Here is a 15,586-nt window from a genome sequence, read left to right as displayed (position 1 = left end):
GGAAAAGGTTGATGCCATTGCAGTGCTCTCCTTCTTTTTTCCCCTCTCTAGATGTCCAGCCTGTCTCTGTCACTCTTTGCTTTCATGCTCTATTTCCTCCGCCGGTTTACCTAACACATGTTAGGGTGCACGTATAGCACATAGACTCAACAGAATACCAGCATTTGAACAAAGTGCATTTATATTGTTTCTCAGAGCAAAGCACTGAGTGTCCTTGACTCTGTCCTTGTCTAAAAAACCTTAAAGATTCTGCAGCAACACAGCCTTGGTGAGAGTGTTTTTTCACCTTTAACAGGTTGTTCTGTCACCTCACCAGACCGAGGTTACAGAATCGCTTCATTAAAAGCCCTTCGATGAGGGCAGAGCTTCCTGTCAGCAGATAGGCTTTCTTTAGGGTTTGTGCCATCTGAGAAATACAGGTTATAATGAGATGCTGTTTTGTAGCTCGCTATCTTGAGCATCACTTTGTGGTGTTTTTGAATGCAGTTTTCATGTGTTGTGCGACAGGCTAATCGCTATAGCAACTCCCACTCAAAAGCAAATATCTCACGCTGTTGCTGACATGATGAGTATTTTTCCTCTTATTATAGATTGCAGATGTAAGTCAGTGCAGTCTCGCCCTTGAGAATTAGCCTTTATCTCTGAAGATACTGGGACACATGTCCGTCAGTTAAATGCAGGCGGCCGAGATTGCGCAGGGGAAAAATGGCAGCGTACAGTCAGTCACACTCCCCTCTTAGTCTGTCAGCCGTAACCTGTGTCTCTCTTCCACTCAGGCTCACTCTCTCTTTATTATTGATGACCAGTGGGCCTTCTGACGAGGCAAGCGGATGAGGCACCACCCGCTGTTCTGTGCAGCACAGACACCCTAGCGTGCATGCATGTGGCTAGAACGTGCAGGGTGTAGTTTGCAGCTGCAGATCATGCTGATCTTAGGAGGTTTTGTGCATTGTAACATGATGATTCGGTGATTCTGGGGGAATCTGGGAAATGCATTTGCCTCTTCTTGTGTAGTTTATTGTTTCTCTTAATGTCACTTCCTGCCCTGTCTTTGGATCCTGTAAACAATATTAAGGCACTGTTATTTTTGCTGTGTCATCGTTAAACAGTCTTTCTTTTTATCTTGATCATCTTTCTGGATCTTCCACACAGATTAAGTGCCAGATGAAAATATGTTGAAGCCTCTTAATGTTTTCCTTTGCAGAAGCGGTGTGTTTAAGGTACTCAAGCCCCCTGAGTGTTCGACCCAAATTGTAAAGCAACAGAGAGAATGAAGCCAGTATGAACACTTTGAATTTTAATGGGTCTTTTTTTTTTTTGCAAAGACATTGAGTGAAGACAAATGATGCTGGCATTTTTGCAAAGTCATTCTTGTGAAAAGAACTGTGAGGTTCAGACCCTTGGATAGAAAGACTGTTTTCCTGAACTGGCCATTCAGTGCTTTGTTTGTCCGAGGGCACAGGGGATGTGAGCTGGCGACAAAAGGTTTATCCTCTGCATGCCCAATTCAAGATATAACCCAAATGTCTTGTTTGTTGTGGGTTGTTTACTTTAGTTTGTGTGTGGCTCCATGTTGGAGCTTTGATGCAGACTTCAATCAGTATGCTAGAAATGGCTCGTTTTAGCTAAAATGTTGCCTTTATGTCTGCCTTTTGGGGAAATGAGACAGAAAGCGTCTTTGTTTTGTGCTTGGCAGAGATGAAAGAGAAAAATCCCATACAACAATTGTTCTTCTTTTATTTAGATGATTTTTGGACTCTGCTGGAGTTCTGGGGTAACGCTGTAACAGCTATAACAGAATTGTTGTCGTAGCGGTCATATGTGGAAGCTTTTTATCTTTCCACCTGTGTTAGTCCTGAACTATTTTTTTCCTCCTCTTTGGCTACAGGAGCACGACATTGAAACGCCACATGGCGTTCTCCATGTGACAATGAGAGGCGTTCCCAAGGGCAACCGACCCATCATCCTCACCTATCACGACATCGGCCTCAACCGTGAGTCGGCCAAAAATAAGCTCATCAATATGCAGTGCTCTGTTCTTTGCGTCTAACAAAGAACGTTAACCCCTGCACTGTCACATTTTATGTCTACGTCTTTCCACCTTTCTAGACAAGTCTTGCTTCAACACCCTGTTTAACTACGAGGACATGCAGGAGATCACCCAGCACTTTGCTGTGGTTCACGTCGATGCGCCCGGTCAGCAGGAGGGAGCGCCTCCCTTTCCCAGCGGGTGAGTGTCAGACTGGTTTTGCACGCGCCGATGAACGCGTACATATTTATTCATATCAGTGCTGTTGAGAGAGTTCCAATCAATTTGTGTGCATAGAAAGGAAAGTGAGCTGTTGGTTCATTTTCTAATTGAAGTGCAGTCATCATCCAGTCTGTTCCTGAAGTATTTAAACTTATGAATGAACTTGAAGGTAGCATTTTCCTTACTGCTCGCGTGGACTCACATGTGTCGCTCGTGCCCAGGTATCGCTATCCAACCATGGATGAGTTGGCCGAAATGCTGCCCTCTGTGTTGACTCAGTTGAAGTGAGTGTCCCCTGGCTGATAGCTAATTATTGATAAGATGATTTTGCCATAAATGAATTATTCATCTTCAGCCACACACTAACGAGCAGTTTCTTTATAGGGTGAACAGCGTGATCGGCATCGGCGTGGGAGCAGGAGCGTATATCCTCACCCGCTTTGCGGTAAGTCCACAGCAGGACCACAGCGTGTAGACTCACCCATCCTTATATTTCTGTTCTTCCTTGCCCTTGATGTCTTTATTTGTGTGATTCTCTGTCTCGCCTGTAATAATTAAAGGTTTTCAGACCACACAGTTTGTCACACTGAACTTTAAAGCCTCCCATCAAGCCCACACAGGGCATCAGGTTCCTCTACAGTCTGCTAGATATGCTGCCATTCCCCAGGTGATGAATCACCTTGGTTAAATATCTCTCTCTCCATTGCTACTGCTTTGTTTCTGCATTCGGTACAGTGCAGCTAAAATAAGCACAAGCTAGCAGAAAGATCTAGAAGTGACATAGAGCAGTGAGGGAGCTCTAAAAAATGAATGATAAAAAGAGAGGATGATAAAAGGGGAAGGTGTGGAAATGAGGAATTGTAGAGTTGGGCTCTCCGTGGACAGTCTTTTCTTATTTAGAATTAATGAGGAAAAATTGATTCTGAAACGCATTGCTTGCTTTAACTGGCTTGGAGCAAAATGTTTTCCCATGATGGATTTGCAGCAGATGCTGCCGTGCTGCATTAGCATCGTGTTGATGAAGCAGCAGCCGCCACCCTCTCATTGGATCTTAGATTTCCCCAGATACTCTCTTTTTGTCTACAGGAAGTTCTAAAGCTGCACCCCTTGATTTAGAAGTGGTTTGTGACTCCATCATCATTTAACAGAACAGAAATGCTTCACTTTTAATCATGTTTTTGCTTCTTTAGAGGACACGCAACATCATCAAAATGTTACCAACTTGTTGTTGTGAGGATGTAGCTCCTGGGAGAACATTCCCTTGTTCAGATGCTCAGATTAAACTACAATATGATTTAAAAATGATAAAGAAATTAATAAACAAAACAAAACACAGGGAGACATTTTTGTTAAAAAGCTCTCATCCTCGTGCATCTTTACTTTCACAGCTGAACAACCCGTCCCTCGTGGAGGGGCTGGTACTCATTAATGTCGACCCGTGTGCTGAAGGCTGGATTGACTGGGCTGCTTCAAAGGTCAGTATTTCCGCCTCATCGATGACCAGGATTTTCATCATATATGAAAAGAGAAAATGCTGCCTTCTGAAGACTAGTCAATACTAGTCAACTACCTAGTTAAAAATTCTATAAAAGCTCACCCCTCTTGGCTTAAAGAACAAACACTGTGTTTACTATGGTGCTCTCGCTGTGAATATTCAACAAGGTTGTATGAGGAAGACATTCTTTTACTGTGATAATAATATGATGTGTCGTTTCTGCCATATACATTTAAAACATCACACTTTTATGAGCTGTTATTAAAGTCTGAAACATGGCAAAGAGGAAAAGTCCTGAGCAATTTCTTCCATTTACGAAGTTTATAGCACTCAAGAGTTTTAAAATGCAGGTATACCAGCTGACATAGATATACCAGTGAATCTAGGGACTGTGCATTTATAGTAGCAGTAGATCACTTCACAATCATAAAACTTGAAGATTGCTATGTCAGTTTATTTACTTCTAATTAGTCCACTCTCCAGAAATAAATCAGATCTTGTTAGTATCTTACCGCGGCTCGTCTTTCTCTTGTGTGCAGCTTTCTGGATGGACCAGTAACTTGGTGGATATCGTCATGGCTCACCACTTCAGCACTGTGAGTCTGACTTATTGCTATGTAGTTCTCCTGACCTTTTCTCATTGAAGCTGTGAAACAGCAGCTGAACCTCTGGAGGCTTTCTTTTCAAATTTCCCTCGACACTTTTTTCTCAGATATTTGCTAATTATTTTATCTGTGTCCTCTCAGTTACAGTGGGGCAAAAAAGTATTTAGTCAGCCACCGATTGTGCAAGTTCCCCCACTTAAAATGATGACAGAGGTCAGTAATTTGCACCAGAGGTACACTTCAACTGTGAGAGACAGAATGTGAAAAAAAAATCCATGAATCCACATGGTAGGATTTGTAAAGAATTTATTCGTAAATCAGGGTGGAAAATAAGTATTTGGTCACCTCAAACAAGGAAAATCTCTGGCTCTCACAGACCTGTAACGTCTTCTGTAAGAAGCTTTTCTGTCCCCCACTCGTTACCTGTATGAATGGCACCTGTTTGAACTCATCATCTGTATAAAAGACACCTGTCCACAGCCTCAAACAGTCAGACTCCAAACTCTGCCATGGCCAAGACCAAAGAGCTTTCGAAGGACACCAGGAAAAGTATTGTAGACCTGCACCAGACTGGGAAGAGTGAATCTACAATAGGCAAGCAGCTTGGTGTGAAAAAATCAACTGTGGGAGCAATCATCAGAAAATGGAAGACATACAAGACCACTGATAATCTCCCTCGATCTGGGGCTCCACGCAAGATCTCATCCCGTGGGGTCAAAATGATCATGAGAACGGTGAGCAAAGATCCCAGAACCACACGGGGGGACCTGGTGAATGACCTGCAGAGAGCTGGGACCAAAGTAACAAAGGTCACCATCAGTAACACACTACAACGGCAGGGAATCAAATCCCGCAGTGCCAGACGTGTTCCGCTGCTGAAGCCAGTGCATGTCCAGGCCCGTCTGAAGTTTGCCAGAGAGCACATGGATGATACAGCAGAGGATTGGGAGAATGTCATGTGGTCAGATGAAACCAAAGTAGAACTTTTTGGTATAAACTCAACTCGTCGTGTTTGGAGGAAGAAGAATACTGAGTTGCATCCCAAGAACACCATACCTACTGTGAAGCATGGGGGTGGAAACATCATGCTATGGGGCTGTTTTTCTGCCAAGGGGACAGGACGACTGATCCGTGTTAAGGACAGAATGAATGGGGCCATGTATCGTGAGATTTTGAGCCAAAACCTCCTTCCATCAGTGAGAACTTTGAAGATGAAACGAGGCTGGGTCTTCCAACATGACAATGATCCAAAACACACCGCCCGGGCAACAAAGGAGTGGCTCCGTAAGAAGCATTTGAAAGTCCTGGAGTGGCCTAGCCAGTCTCCAGACCTCAACCCCATAGAAAATCTGTGGCGGGAGTTGAAAGTCCGTGTTGCTCGGCGACAGCCCCAAAACATCACTGCTCTCGAGAAGATCTGCATGGAGGAATGGGCCAAAATACCAGCTACTGTGTGTGCAAACCTGGTAAAGACCTATAGTAAACGTTTGACCTCTGTTATTGCCAACAAAGGTTATGTTACAAAGTATTGAGTTGTATTTTTGTTATTGACCAAATACTTATTTTCCACCCTGATTTACGAATAAATTCTTTACAAATCCTACCATGTGGATTCATGGATTTTTTTTTTTTCACATTCTGTCTCTCACAGTTGAAGTGTACCTCTGGTGCAAATTACTGACCTCTGTCATCATTTTAGGTGGGGGAACTTGCACAATCGGTGGCTGACTAAATACTTTTTTGCCCCACTGTATAGAAACTAGTAGATTGTGCCATGTCGATCACGCTCTCGGTTTATTAATCCGTTCTCAGGATGAGCTTACAGACAACCAGGAGCTGATTCAGACCTACCGCCTCCACATCGCCCAAGACATCAACCAGGACAACCTGGCCCTCTTCTGTGGCTCCTACCAATAGTATGAAACAGTTCATGGTTATTATACACTATATATTAACTTGTATTTTCAGTTTTCTGCTATATATTGTTACAGTTGCGTTTTCATAGCTTAGATCCCTGATAAAGACAGGCACGTAGCTCTGGCTGGGAGGGAAGGAAAAAGGCCCACTATAAGATAAATAAGGATTATTTTGAATTATGAGTCATTCGCAGCTGCTTCAGCCGTGTCTAAGAATAAAAATACAGAGTTGGTAATGAACATAACAGGACACATTTAATATTAGGTTTTGCAGTTGCCTGTATTTTTGCTTATTCATTACATTTATGAGAACTTTTATTAACAAAGACAGTTAATTGCTGTGGAGTAAAGCCTAAATATACAAGCACAAAAAATGCAAAGCACAGAGGTCTAACGAGATAACGTCCTTTTCAGCTTCTCTAACACGTTCTCATTTTTTCCCCTTGCACCAGCCGTCGAGACCTTGAGATCGAGAGGCCCATAGTGGGTCTGAATGAGGACACGGTCAACACACTAACGTAAGTCTATGAGATCAAGATGACACAAATATACACATTGGGCTGTGAGTGCATGGCGTGATTTGAGAATATCCACTCCTCATTTATTCCAGTTGCCCTGCTTTGCTGGTGGTCGGTGACACGTCACCTGCTGTGGAGGCCGTGGTGAGTGGTGCCGGTGGTGCTTACAATCCATCATCTCAGTGCGCTAAGAAGCTTGGGGAAGGATTTGTTATGCCAACAAGCAGCAGTTCTTCATCACTCAGTGTTTGCCTGTCTTTGATGTTGCAGGTGGAGTGCAATTCCAGGTTAAATCCTACCAAGACTACATTGCTAAAGGTGATGCTTCTGCACTGCAATTTCTGACATATGAGATGATATTCATATTTATAAATGTGATTTATTGATGAGACTGATAATGTCCTCTCAGATGGCTGATTGTGGAGGCTTGCCCCAGGTTGTGCAGGTGGGTTTTTTTGTCTGTTTGTTTGTTTTTAAATTATCGAGAGACATGAACGTCATCTTGCTCTTTTCTTGGAGCAACACGATCTTCTAACTTTTTTTTCTCTTGCAGCCAGGAAAACTTGCTGAGGCATTCAAGTACTTTGTCCAGGGCATGGGCTACAGTAAGTGAAGATGCTCTTGTTTTTTTGTTTTGTTTTGGGGTTTTTTTGTATGTGCCTGAAGGGTAAACAGATCTAACTCTAAACTGGTTTAAACTGGCTTGCTAGTAGTCAGTGTCCAAGAATTGTTTACAGACTAATACCTGTTTGAACTGACGTGTTTGTGGCCCAGGCGCTCCACTGAATTTCCTGTTGACGTGAGTGCAATGACAAAAGTTACTTAATTGAGACTTGTTTTCAATGCAGTCAGTGAGCTGTTGCTAACCTCCTCTCCCCCCCCCCTCGGACATTGGCCTGCAGAGCGTGAAAAGAAAGGTTTTGCTTTTTTTTTTTTTTTTTTTTTTTTTTTTTGTCACCCTGCTCACGGAGAGGCAGCCCACGTGGCTCAATGGATGCTAACACCATTTCCTCTCTGCTTTTTGCAGTCTGTGGCACCCACCAGCCTCAGTAGGTGAGGTGTTAGTGCTTCTAGAAATGACGATCACATTCTGTGAGCTGAACAGCAATTTTCTTCCTGTTCAGTTCAGAGTGGGCGTTAAAAATTGCCCTTTTTTTTTTTTTTTTTGCCTGGTGTGTTTTCTTTTTTATCTGAACTGTTTAATGATGCAGTGTTTGTCAAAAGAGACTCAATGTGCATGGTTAAACAGGCCTTCAGGCTTTACAGTCATTCATTTGTTAAAAAAACAAAATAAAAACATAAAAAGCAGAAAAGCCACAAACACATCTCTAGAAGACCCTACAGGCTTGCTATGCACCAACCAAGACTCTGATCGATGGACAGATGAATGTAGTTTTGCTTTTACCAGCTGCACAGATGATCGCTGTCTATGTGTGTCATTCTGTAACACCAACTCTATTTTGCATTCTCTCTTTCCCGGGCCATTCACTGTAGGAGGGCAGCTATGTGTATCTAGTGTGCCAGAGCCTGGGTTTTACCTTAAAGGCCACCAAGTGCTCCTGTTGAGTAAATGCCACTGCAGGATTAGAGCAGATTAAAAAGAGTGTTTTCATGCAGTGAAAGTGTGGAAAAAAAATCTTAACACCTCAGCATGTTTCTGAAAGCTGGTTTTCCCTCATTAACACATTGCCACAGTGTGAAATGCAAAGGGAAACGGCCAGAAAGTTCAGGAACTCAAGTGTACGGTATAACTTGCATGCATGTCTTCATTTCTTACCTGCTGTTGCTAGCAAACAAATGACAGCTATTTGTCTACAAAAATTGCTGCGAAATACACAGAGGTGTGGCAAAGCACCACGAAGAGCTTGCTTTTCAACATGTCTCCCTTTCTCCTTTCTTTCCCTCTTTAATCATTGCCTGAAGTTCCCTACGTTCTTCTCAGTCACCTGAGCAACGAATCAGGTACCAGGTTTTTAAGTAGCTGCCAGATGACGAGGCTTTGAACTCAGTGGCCTCATAACAGTACAGTGGATGAATGTCAATGTATGCACGAAGTTCTCGAGAGAGCACTGTTTAATATTTGGAACAGCAGCTCTGGGTTGTGGATACAGTCAGCATACTGCACCCTTTGCATACTCTGATGACATTCACCTCACTCCCACTCAGCATGCCCCGAGTGTCCTAGTTTACTGCATGAGCTGCCGCTGTTGCTTCCTGTCAGTTCCATTGGATTGCAAATACGGTGTGCTGCTGCTGTACTTACTGTTAGCACATTTGTGGATTATTTGATTTGATTAGTCTCCATTTATGAGAGCAGTTTGCATGCTAAGCACTTGTTTCCTGTTGTTGTTGTTGTTGTTGTTGTTGTTGCTGATGTGTCACGGTATCTGCATTCCCACGCTGCACCGAGTCTGTGGGCCGTGTGAGTGGAATATTAACGCGCGTTTCTCTTTCAGTACCTTCAGCAGGAATGACTCGCTTGGCTCGCTCACGCACCACCTCCTCTTCCAGCATCACCTCCATGGACAACAGTCGCAGCCGCAGCAACATCAACAGCCTGCTGGAGGGCGGCACCACCGGGAGCCTGGACAGCAAGGCCGGGCCCCAGACCATGGAGGTCTCCTGCTAAGCCCCCAATCCGCCCCCACCTCGCACTCTCCCATAGTAACTTATGTCCCTTCTCCACGTCTCTCTAACTTTCTCTCTCTCTCATCCTAAGCAGCTCAATGCTAGGAAGATCTATAATGATCTATGTGATTAGAAAGGAGGATGTAATAAATATATTAACAGATCCATATTATAAAATATTGTATTAAATACACTGTCAAACTCACATTCCTATCAGAAACCATAACTCCATTCAGATGTGTTGTATATTCAAAAACCATATGATTGACCATATGACTCAGCTGTCCAGTCCTGTATTTATTTTTTTTCACATTGTCGTTGTTTCAAATGTCTTCACACAGTGTAGAAATCAAAGTAACTGTTTTTTTTTTTAACTCCTAACATCGATTGTAAATCATGATTGTGTGTCTTTATTGTCAAACTAGCTGCAATGCAAATTAGATACAACGCACAGCAGGAGATCACTTAATATTTGCAGAAATAAAGCTGCATAGAAAGTGATGTGGATGATGCGTGCAAGTAGCATTGCATACTGTAGCACACTGTAAGTCCAGCTAAGTTAAATGTAGAGCTGCTCTTGAACTTTCAGTTGTGTTTCACTTCAAGTAATTTGACTTTGTTTGGTTTTTTAACTCAACCCAGCATTTCATTTTCCCTTCTGCTTTGTGTTGATGTTTTTTTTAATTTGCTTTTTTTCCCCTTTTTTTGATGTTGTCCAGTTGACTAGTATATTCATTGTTGTTTTAACAACCTTCAACAAGTGGGATCTGATGTGAAAAGTATGAGTCCCTTCCATCAGGGGCCATGTGGTGCTTCTCACTGTCTGCTGGTTAGCTCATTTATATTACTACTGAATAAAGATACGAGAACGTGTCTTGTTTTTATTTGTCAGTGCTTTTACCAATAATTCTGCTAAACCAACGGCTTGTGAACAAGCGTGCAACCTAATCGAATGAATGACAGAAAGAGCGCGTCTGCGAGCAGAGCGTTCTCATACATCGGCTCTCCCGTTAGTGGAAAAGTGCGGTGGCTGTGGTGAGTGAGTTTCCAACCGCTCTTGTTTCTTATTTTGTTTCTGAGAGATAACTTCTGCTGTCACAGACGAGGTGGTCTGTATTTAGCACATGTTACAAAAACAATGATCAGCTGCTCTGTAAATAAGATGATGATTTCTGAAAACAAAGCAGAATGGGAAAATAGTGTTAATATGCTAATCATAACACACACTGAGGACGTGCTTACTGTAATGATTGTGGGAGCTCTGTTGCTAATTATTAATTGCCCTTACTTGATGGAGCTTTCCAAGCATTTTTGCATAGAATATAATGTGATGACATGCATAAACCCCATTATGACGAATGCCCTGTTTTTGTCGACATCTGTGGTGCATTTACTGAGGTTGTACTCGGAGAAGCTGAGGCGGGCTGATCATTGCATTATTTTTTTTACACGAGTTGACTAAAACACAGGAAATATGCACTATTTAGTGACCCTTTTTCAGTTTCTATTTGAGAAAGATGTACATCAGTGGTTTGGAATGAGTTAATCTCAGATATTTTTTTTTTTAAAAGAGCACAAAGTTCTTTCCATCTGTGCTAACAGGCTGTTCTGGTGATTCAGCACCAATCTGATCTGTTCTTGCTGTATTGTTTCCGTGCAGGGTACACTTGCTCATTTGCGTCTGAAGCAGCTCAGAGTACATCTGATTAAGACACAGAACAAGGAGATATGACAGTTTTATCTTGGTTTTATTAATATTTCCAAGAACGACTGGTTTGGTTTGTGTTTTTTCAACAGAGACATGCTTTTCTTTCCTACCCTCTCATGGTTTCATAAGCAGTAGAGCTACACAGTTACAGAATTCGTGACAATTTAAAAAAAAAAAATAATCTGGATTGCCTTTCACCTTTTCACACTTACATGTATAAAAGAGCAGGACCCCACTGGTGGGCTGTTTCTGCATTGTCACTGTGGTGGATGGATGAGAAATCATGGCACGTGTGGGTTGGCAGTGGAACCGCCTGATTCTGCAGAAGTTTGTCTTTTATCTCACAGCAACAACTGGAATCTTAACATGATGGATAATAATGTAAAGAGCGAAAACATCTCCACGGTTTTCCCTTTTCCGCACATTTCAAAATACAGAAATTCAGATAGTTTGTCCAGTATAAGCTTATTTTACATTAACTGTCACTGTAAACTGATGACACCTCTTCAACCCACAATGCGCCACAGGGTTCATGTACATGGGGATGACAAATTTCACTGACGTACACATTCATTCCATAAACAAGCGCACAATTGGTGCCTCTTCAAAACAGCCTGCATCAGAGAAATCAACTTGAGGTAGTTTATGTCACTGTTGAGCGTCACAGGAAGTTGCAGTTAAGCCGCATGTATAAAAGCCAGGCAGGAAGCTTCCTCTCTTCAGTGAGCCCACGCGATAAACAGCTGCGCAAACACAGCAGTCTTCGTGGTAACTGATCAGAGCAAGGAACACACTGAATGAGCAGCGTGCCTGAGTAGGAACTTGAGCTTATACATGTACTACACGTTGCCCAAGCAACATTGGATGTGCTGAAGGCCGAAGAACATTTTTCACTGGGAAGACTTGGATTTGATTTGTTATCGTGAAAGGAGTCTAACTAATTGAGCGGAATATATTTTCTGGAGGGACATTTTTCATCCAAGAATTGAAAAAGGTGAGAATATGCTTTTCTTTCCCCCCTTTTGTTCCAGGACTTCACTTTCACAACGAGGAAATTATGCTTAAATTTCCTTTGAATTTTTGTCACTGAGTGATGATCATGCACTGCAAAGAAATGGAGTGGTTAGTTACGGTGTTTTAGTTTGAGATATGTTCCTGCCTTGCTGCTACCGCAGAAGTAAAATCTCATCTCACTTTGCATTTGAGAAACTGACCATAGTTCTCACATAAGTATTGCATTGGAAATTTAACACAGGATATCATACCTCTTGTTGTGGTTAGGCGCCTTCCTGTATTCTGGTTTTGTTGCCCGGATTCAGATGTCCTAAAAAAATATCCTGCACCTCTAAGTAGCTTTACAGATACCACAATGCCAATGCATGAACTACATTTGCAGTTCAATTATGAATTTGTGCTACTAAAGGCGATTTCATAATAACACTATATTTTTTCCCCCCTAGCAGCAGTAGACATTTCAAATTAGCAAGAAAACCACAGACAATGGGGACCTGCCTCACCAGATGCCAATCCAACCTGACAGTCTTTGAAAACCCAGATGAGTCAATGGGTAGGTTTAATCCCAGGACAGAAATATGTGTGTGTATGTATGTGTGTATATATATATATATGTATGTATGTATGTATGTATGTATAATTAGCCAAAGGCAAGATTAAAATCAAATATCTCTTCCTTTCTATCTGTGCAGAGAGCCCAGAAACCGTGATTGTGTCTCTTGTTGATTACCCATCATTTGGAGAAACACAACTGACCATGTGCATTGGGGAAAGACTGACCATGACATCAGAGTATGTATTACTGCTCTTAATGTTTCAGTTTTAATGTTCAGCTACAATTAGTGATGAGTGTCATTTATTTATTTCTGTATTTATTTTAACTCACAGTGACGGGGACTTCATAATGGTGAGATCCACAACGACAGGCCGGGAGAGCTACGTCCCTATCGAGTACACGGCCAGAGTTACTGACAGGTACAGACACAAGGACCGTGTTAGCAGATTTGTCACATTTTTCTGTGCGTGACAAAAGTCGGAGGAGTTGAAATGAAAGGGGAGGCGGGGAGTTCCCTGAGAGGTGGGAGGGGTCCCTGTGTAGGTGAACTTTTACCTCAGTGGAGACAAATGTTTGGAACAGAGCTTTTCTTTTTCGGTGACATGATCAGCTCCTCCCTCCTGCAGTTTCAGTCCTCCTCCAGTGGTGAATGTGCTCTGATGTTGTTCCACTGGATTTTTCCTAACAGTAAAATATGACATTGTCCTCTCATCTTACTGTTCTGAATGTGCATTTTTTTAATTATTATTATGCAGGTGGCTGTTCAAAGGCATCAGCAGGTACAAAGCAGTGGAGCTGCTCATGCGTCCTAATAACCAGAATGGAGCCTTCTTGATTCGAGAGTCAGAGACAAGCAGAGGTTAGAGGTTTTTATTGTTTTTTGTTTTTTATTCCCCCTTTGTTAATTGTTAGATTTATCATTACCATTCAGTCCGAGGCCAACGTCATGCTAGGAACCCTGAAATTTCTTCATTTGAAGTTGCATTTCCCCTTAGCCTAGCTTTGCTGGGGAGGAGTATTTCCTACCCAGTTATTTTCATTTTCATTTCTTCTGTACTTCTAAAAGTGGTGATGGCTTGTTACACTTATTAAGTATGTATAAAGGATTGTTATTGTTCATGTATATGAATTTATTTATTTATGGAGTATTCATCATCAGACATTGAATCCAGTATAATAATTTCCTTAAGCAAAATCGCCCTTAAACTGCTATTTCTATTTCTACTGAAGGCACAGCTATTTACAGACTATACTGTAAAGCTCAGTAGAAATATTTAGTTTGCTTCAGAAACAACTGGAACTATGGTTAACAACTAAGACTGGCATATTTTATTAATTCCTGCATCTGTGTGTTATTTCTTTATTTAGATTCCTACTCGCTATCTATCCTGAGGAGAACCAGCTCTTCGCACCAGGACTGTGTGAAGCACTACCGCATTTCTACCCTCCCGAATGGATGGGTCTACATATCTCCAAGCCTGACTTTCTCCACCCTGCATTGCATGGTGGAACACTATTCAGGTTCGTATTAATGTTGAGACTATTTTGCTTTAACACTAAAGCCCTTGAAAAGATCGATGCTAAAATGTTGCCTTCTTTTGCAGAGACCGCAGATGGATTGTGCTGTCGGCTGGCAATGCCTTGCTTCATCCAGGGTTTAGACAATGCTGAAGAGGCCCGGCCTATTCCAATAACGACCAGGAGGCCCACCATCAAATGGAAGGAAATCAGCAGGTGTGGCTCGCTCTAGATTTACTTGTACTGATGTCTTCCATAAGATGTCACTCTGTGACTCATTTTTCAGCGCTGTCTTTCCTAGATTAGCATCAAGATCTGCCTTTTCCGTTTATGTTGACAGTCTGTTAGAAAGATAATGATTCAGCACTGCAGTAATGTACTGAATAAACTGGTGTGAAGAGTGTGTAAACAACACCGGCAGACATGCCAACAGATAGGCCTGTGGTTACAGTGGGTACGTGCCAGTTGTGAATGTGTGGAGCCTGCAAATGTAGAGCAGGATGTGCAGGTTGAAACGGCAGTCTCCAACGGATTCAGTTACCACATCACTTTCCTCACTGAAGTCTCAAATTCTTCTTTGTCCCCTCCAGATCGGTGATCTTAAAGAGGAAGAGGACAGTGTCAGACCACTCTCTGGTGAGCGAGGGGCTCAGGGAGGCTATTTACTCCTACCTCCAAATGACCGAGGCCGGCGAAAACAGCTGCTGGGACACTTGAGGAAAGACTGCAGAGTGAGACTCTGTAATTCATCGGCTGCGGCTTGGGGATCCCACTGGAAGAGGCCGTCTACACGCCCAAGTGCAGTCTTTAGAGACTGCCCTGGAATAGCGAGAGGGCTGAGACACTACGCTGTGTGGAGATATGCAGTACTGCAAACTATATGAGCTGGAGGACTGCTTTTGTGGATGTGTGTCCAAAGAGGCATACAGAGGAGCTTTGAGAAATGTGTTCTCATTTGGCTCCGAAACATTGAATGTATCTTTTAATTTATAAACTAATGTGTACTTGCAGGTTGAATGTCATATTATGTGTTAATATTATTGGAATATGATTGTTATCATGGTTGTGTCATTGGAATCCAATAAAAATATATAATTTATGTAACACATGTGCAGATTCTGTGAAATAACCAAACAACTTCGAGGGGAACATGCTAAAGTCCATTTGCTATGCTATTCCATAAAAAAATGAAAAACATGCTCTTGTACTGACACATGCATAGCCACACACGTATAGTACACTCATAGAGACATGTAGCCACAGCTTTAAAAGTGCAAAGACATCCGTGTTAGACTGCAGAGGCAAAGCAAGAGAAACACTTTCTCTGGGTGCCGAAGTGGATCACTGAATTCACGATACACTTGCTATCAGCACACA

At 42.3% G+C, this 15,586-nt stretch overlaps 2 protein-coding genes across 5 annotated transcripts in view; both read left to right on the top strand.

The window, feature by feature from the left end:
* Positions 1 to 10,275, top strand: part of ndrg3a (ndrg family member 3a) — a 33,071-nt gene extending 22,796 nt beyond the window's left edge. The window contains exons 4-17 of one of the 2 annotated variants that reach the window (XM_085353037.1): positions 1,889 to 1,994; positions 2,110 to 2,230; positions 2,473 to 2,535; positions 2,636 to 2,696; positions 3,640 to 3,726; positions 4,286 to 4,342; positions 6,164 to 6,267; positions 6,720 to 6,785; positions 6,878 to 6,929; positions 7,056 to 7,103; positions 7,195 to 7,230; positions 7,339 to 7,390; positions 8,709 to 8,747; positions 9,242 to 10,275. In XM_085353037.1, coding sequence (XP_085209163.1) covers positions 1,889 to 1,994; positions 2,110 to 2,230; positions 2,473 to 2,535; positions 2,636 to 2,696; positions 3,640 to 3,726; positions 4,286 to 4,342; positions 6,164 to 6,267; positions 6,720 to 6,785; positions 6,878 to 6,929; positions 7,056 to 7,103; positions 7,195 to 7,230; positions 7,339 to 7,390; positions 8,709 to 8,747; positions 9,242 to 9,414 — 1,065 coding nt within the window. In that variant the 3' untranslated portion in view covers positions 9,415 to 10,275. The remainder of the gene's footprint in view (positions 1 to 1,888; positions 1,995 to 2,109; positions 2,231 to 2,472; positions 2,536 to 2,635; positions 2,697 to 3,639; positions 3,727 to 4,285; positions 4,343 to 6,163; positions 6,268 to 6,719; positions 6,786 to 6,877; positions 6,930 to 7,055; positions 7,104 to 7,194; positions 7,231 to 7,338; positions 7,391 to 8,708; positions 8,748 to 9,241) is intronic. The other variant, XM_085353038.1, reaches the window with a different exon arrangement.
* Positions 10,276 to 11,858: 1,583 nt separating this feature from the next.
* Positions 11,859 to 15,219, top strand: sla2a (Src like adaptor 2a). 3 transcript variants are annotated; one of them, XM_085353040.1, is made up of 8 exons: positions 11,859 to 12,115; positions 12,585 to 12,688; positions 12,828 to 12,927; positions 13,024 to 13,110; positions 13,447 to 13,550; positions 14,060 to 14,212; positions 14,296 to 14,425; positions 14,800 to 15,219. In XM_085353040.1, exons 2-8 carry the CDS (start codon positions 12,622 to 12,624, stop codon positions 14,924 to 14,926), a joined length of 768 nt encoding a protein of 255 aa, XP_085209166.1. In that variant the 5' UTR covers positions 11,859 to 12,115; positions 12,585 to 12,621; the 3' UTR covers positions 14,927 to 15,219. The 3 variants fall into 3 exon arrangements, with proteins under 3 accessions (XP_085209166.1, XP_085209168.1, XP_085209165.1); XM_085353042.1 differs by having other exon boundaries at positions 12,582 to 12,688; XM_085353039.1 differs by having other exon boundaries at positions 11,859 to 12,688.
* Positions 15,220 to 15,586: the final 367 nt, after the last annotated feature.

The sequence above is a fragment of the Diplotaxodon limnothrissa genome, linkage group LG5 (genome assembly GCF_057381915.1).
Source record: "Diplotaxodon limnothrissa isolate DT_005_m linkage group LG5, D_limnothrissa_male_GT1.1, whole genome shotgun sequence".
NCBI classification, from domain to species: domain Eukaryota; kingdom Metazoa; phylum Chordata; class Actinopteri; order Cichliformes; family Cichlidae; genus Diplotaxodon; species Diplotaxodon limnothrissa.
The sequence above is the reverse complement of the archived record's forward strand: the minus strand, read 5'-3'. Positions and strand labels throughout refer to the sequence as shown.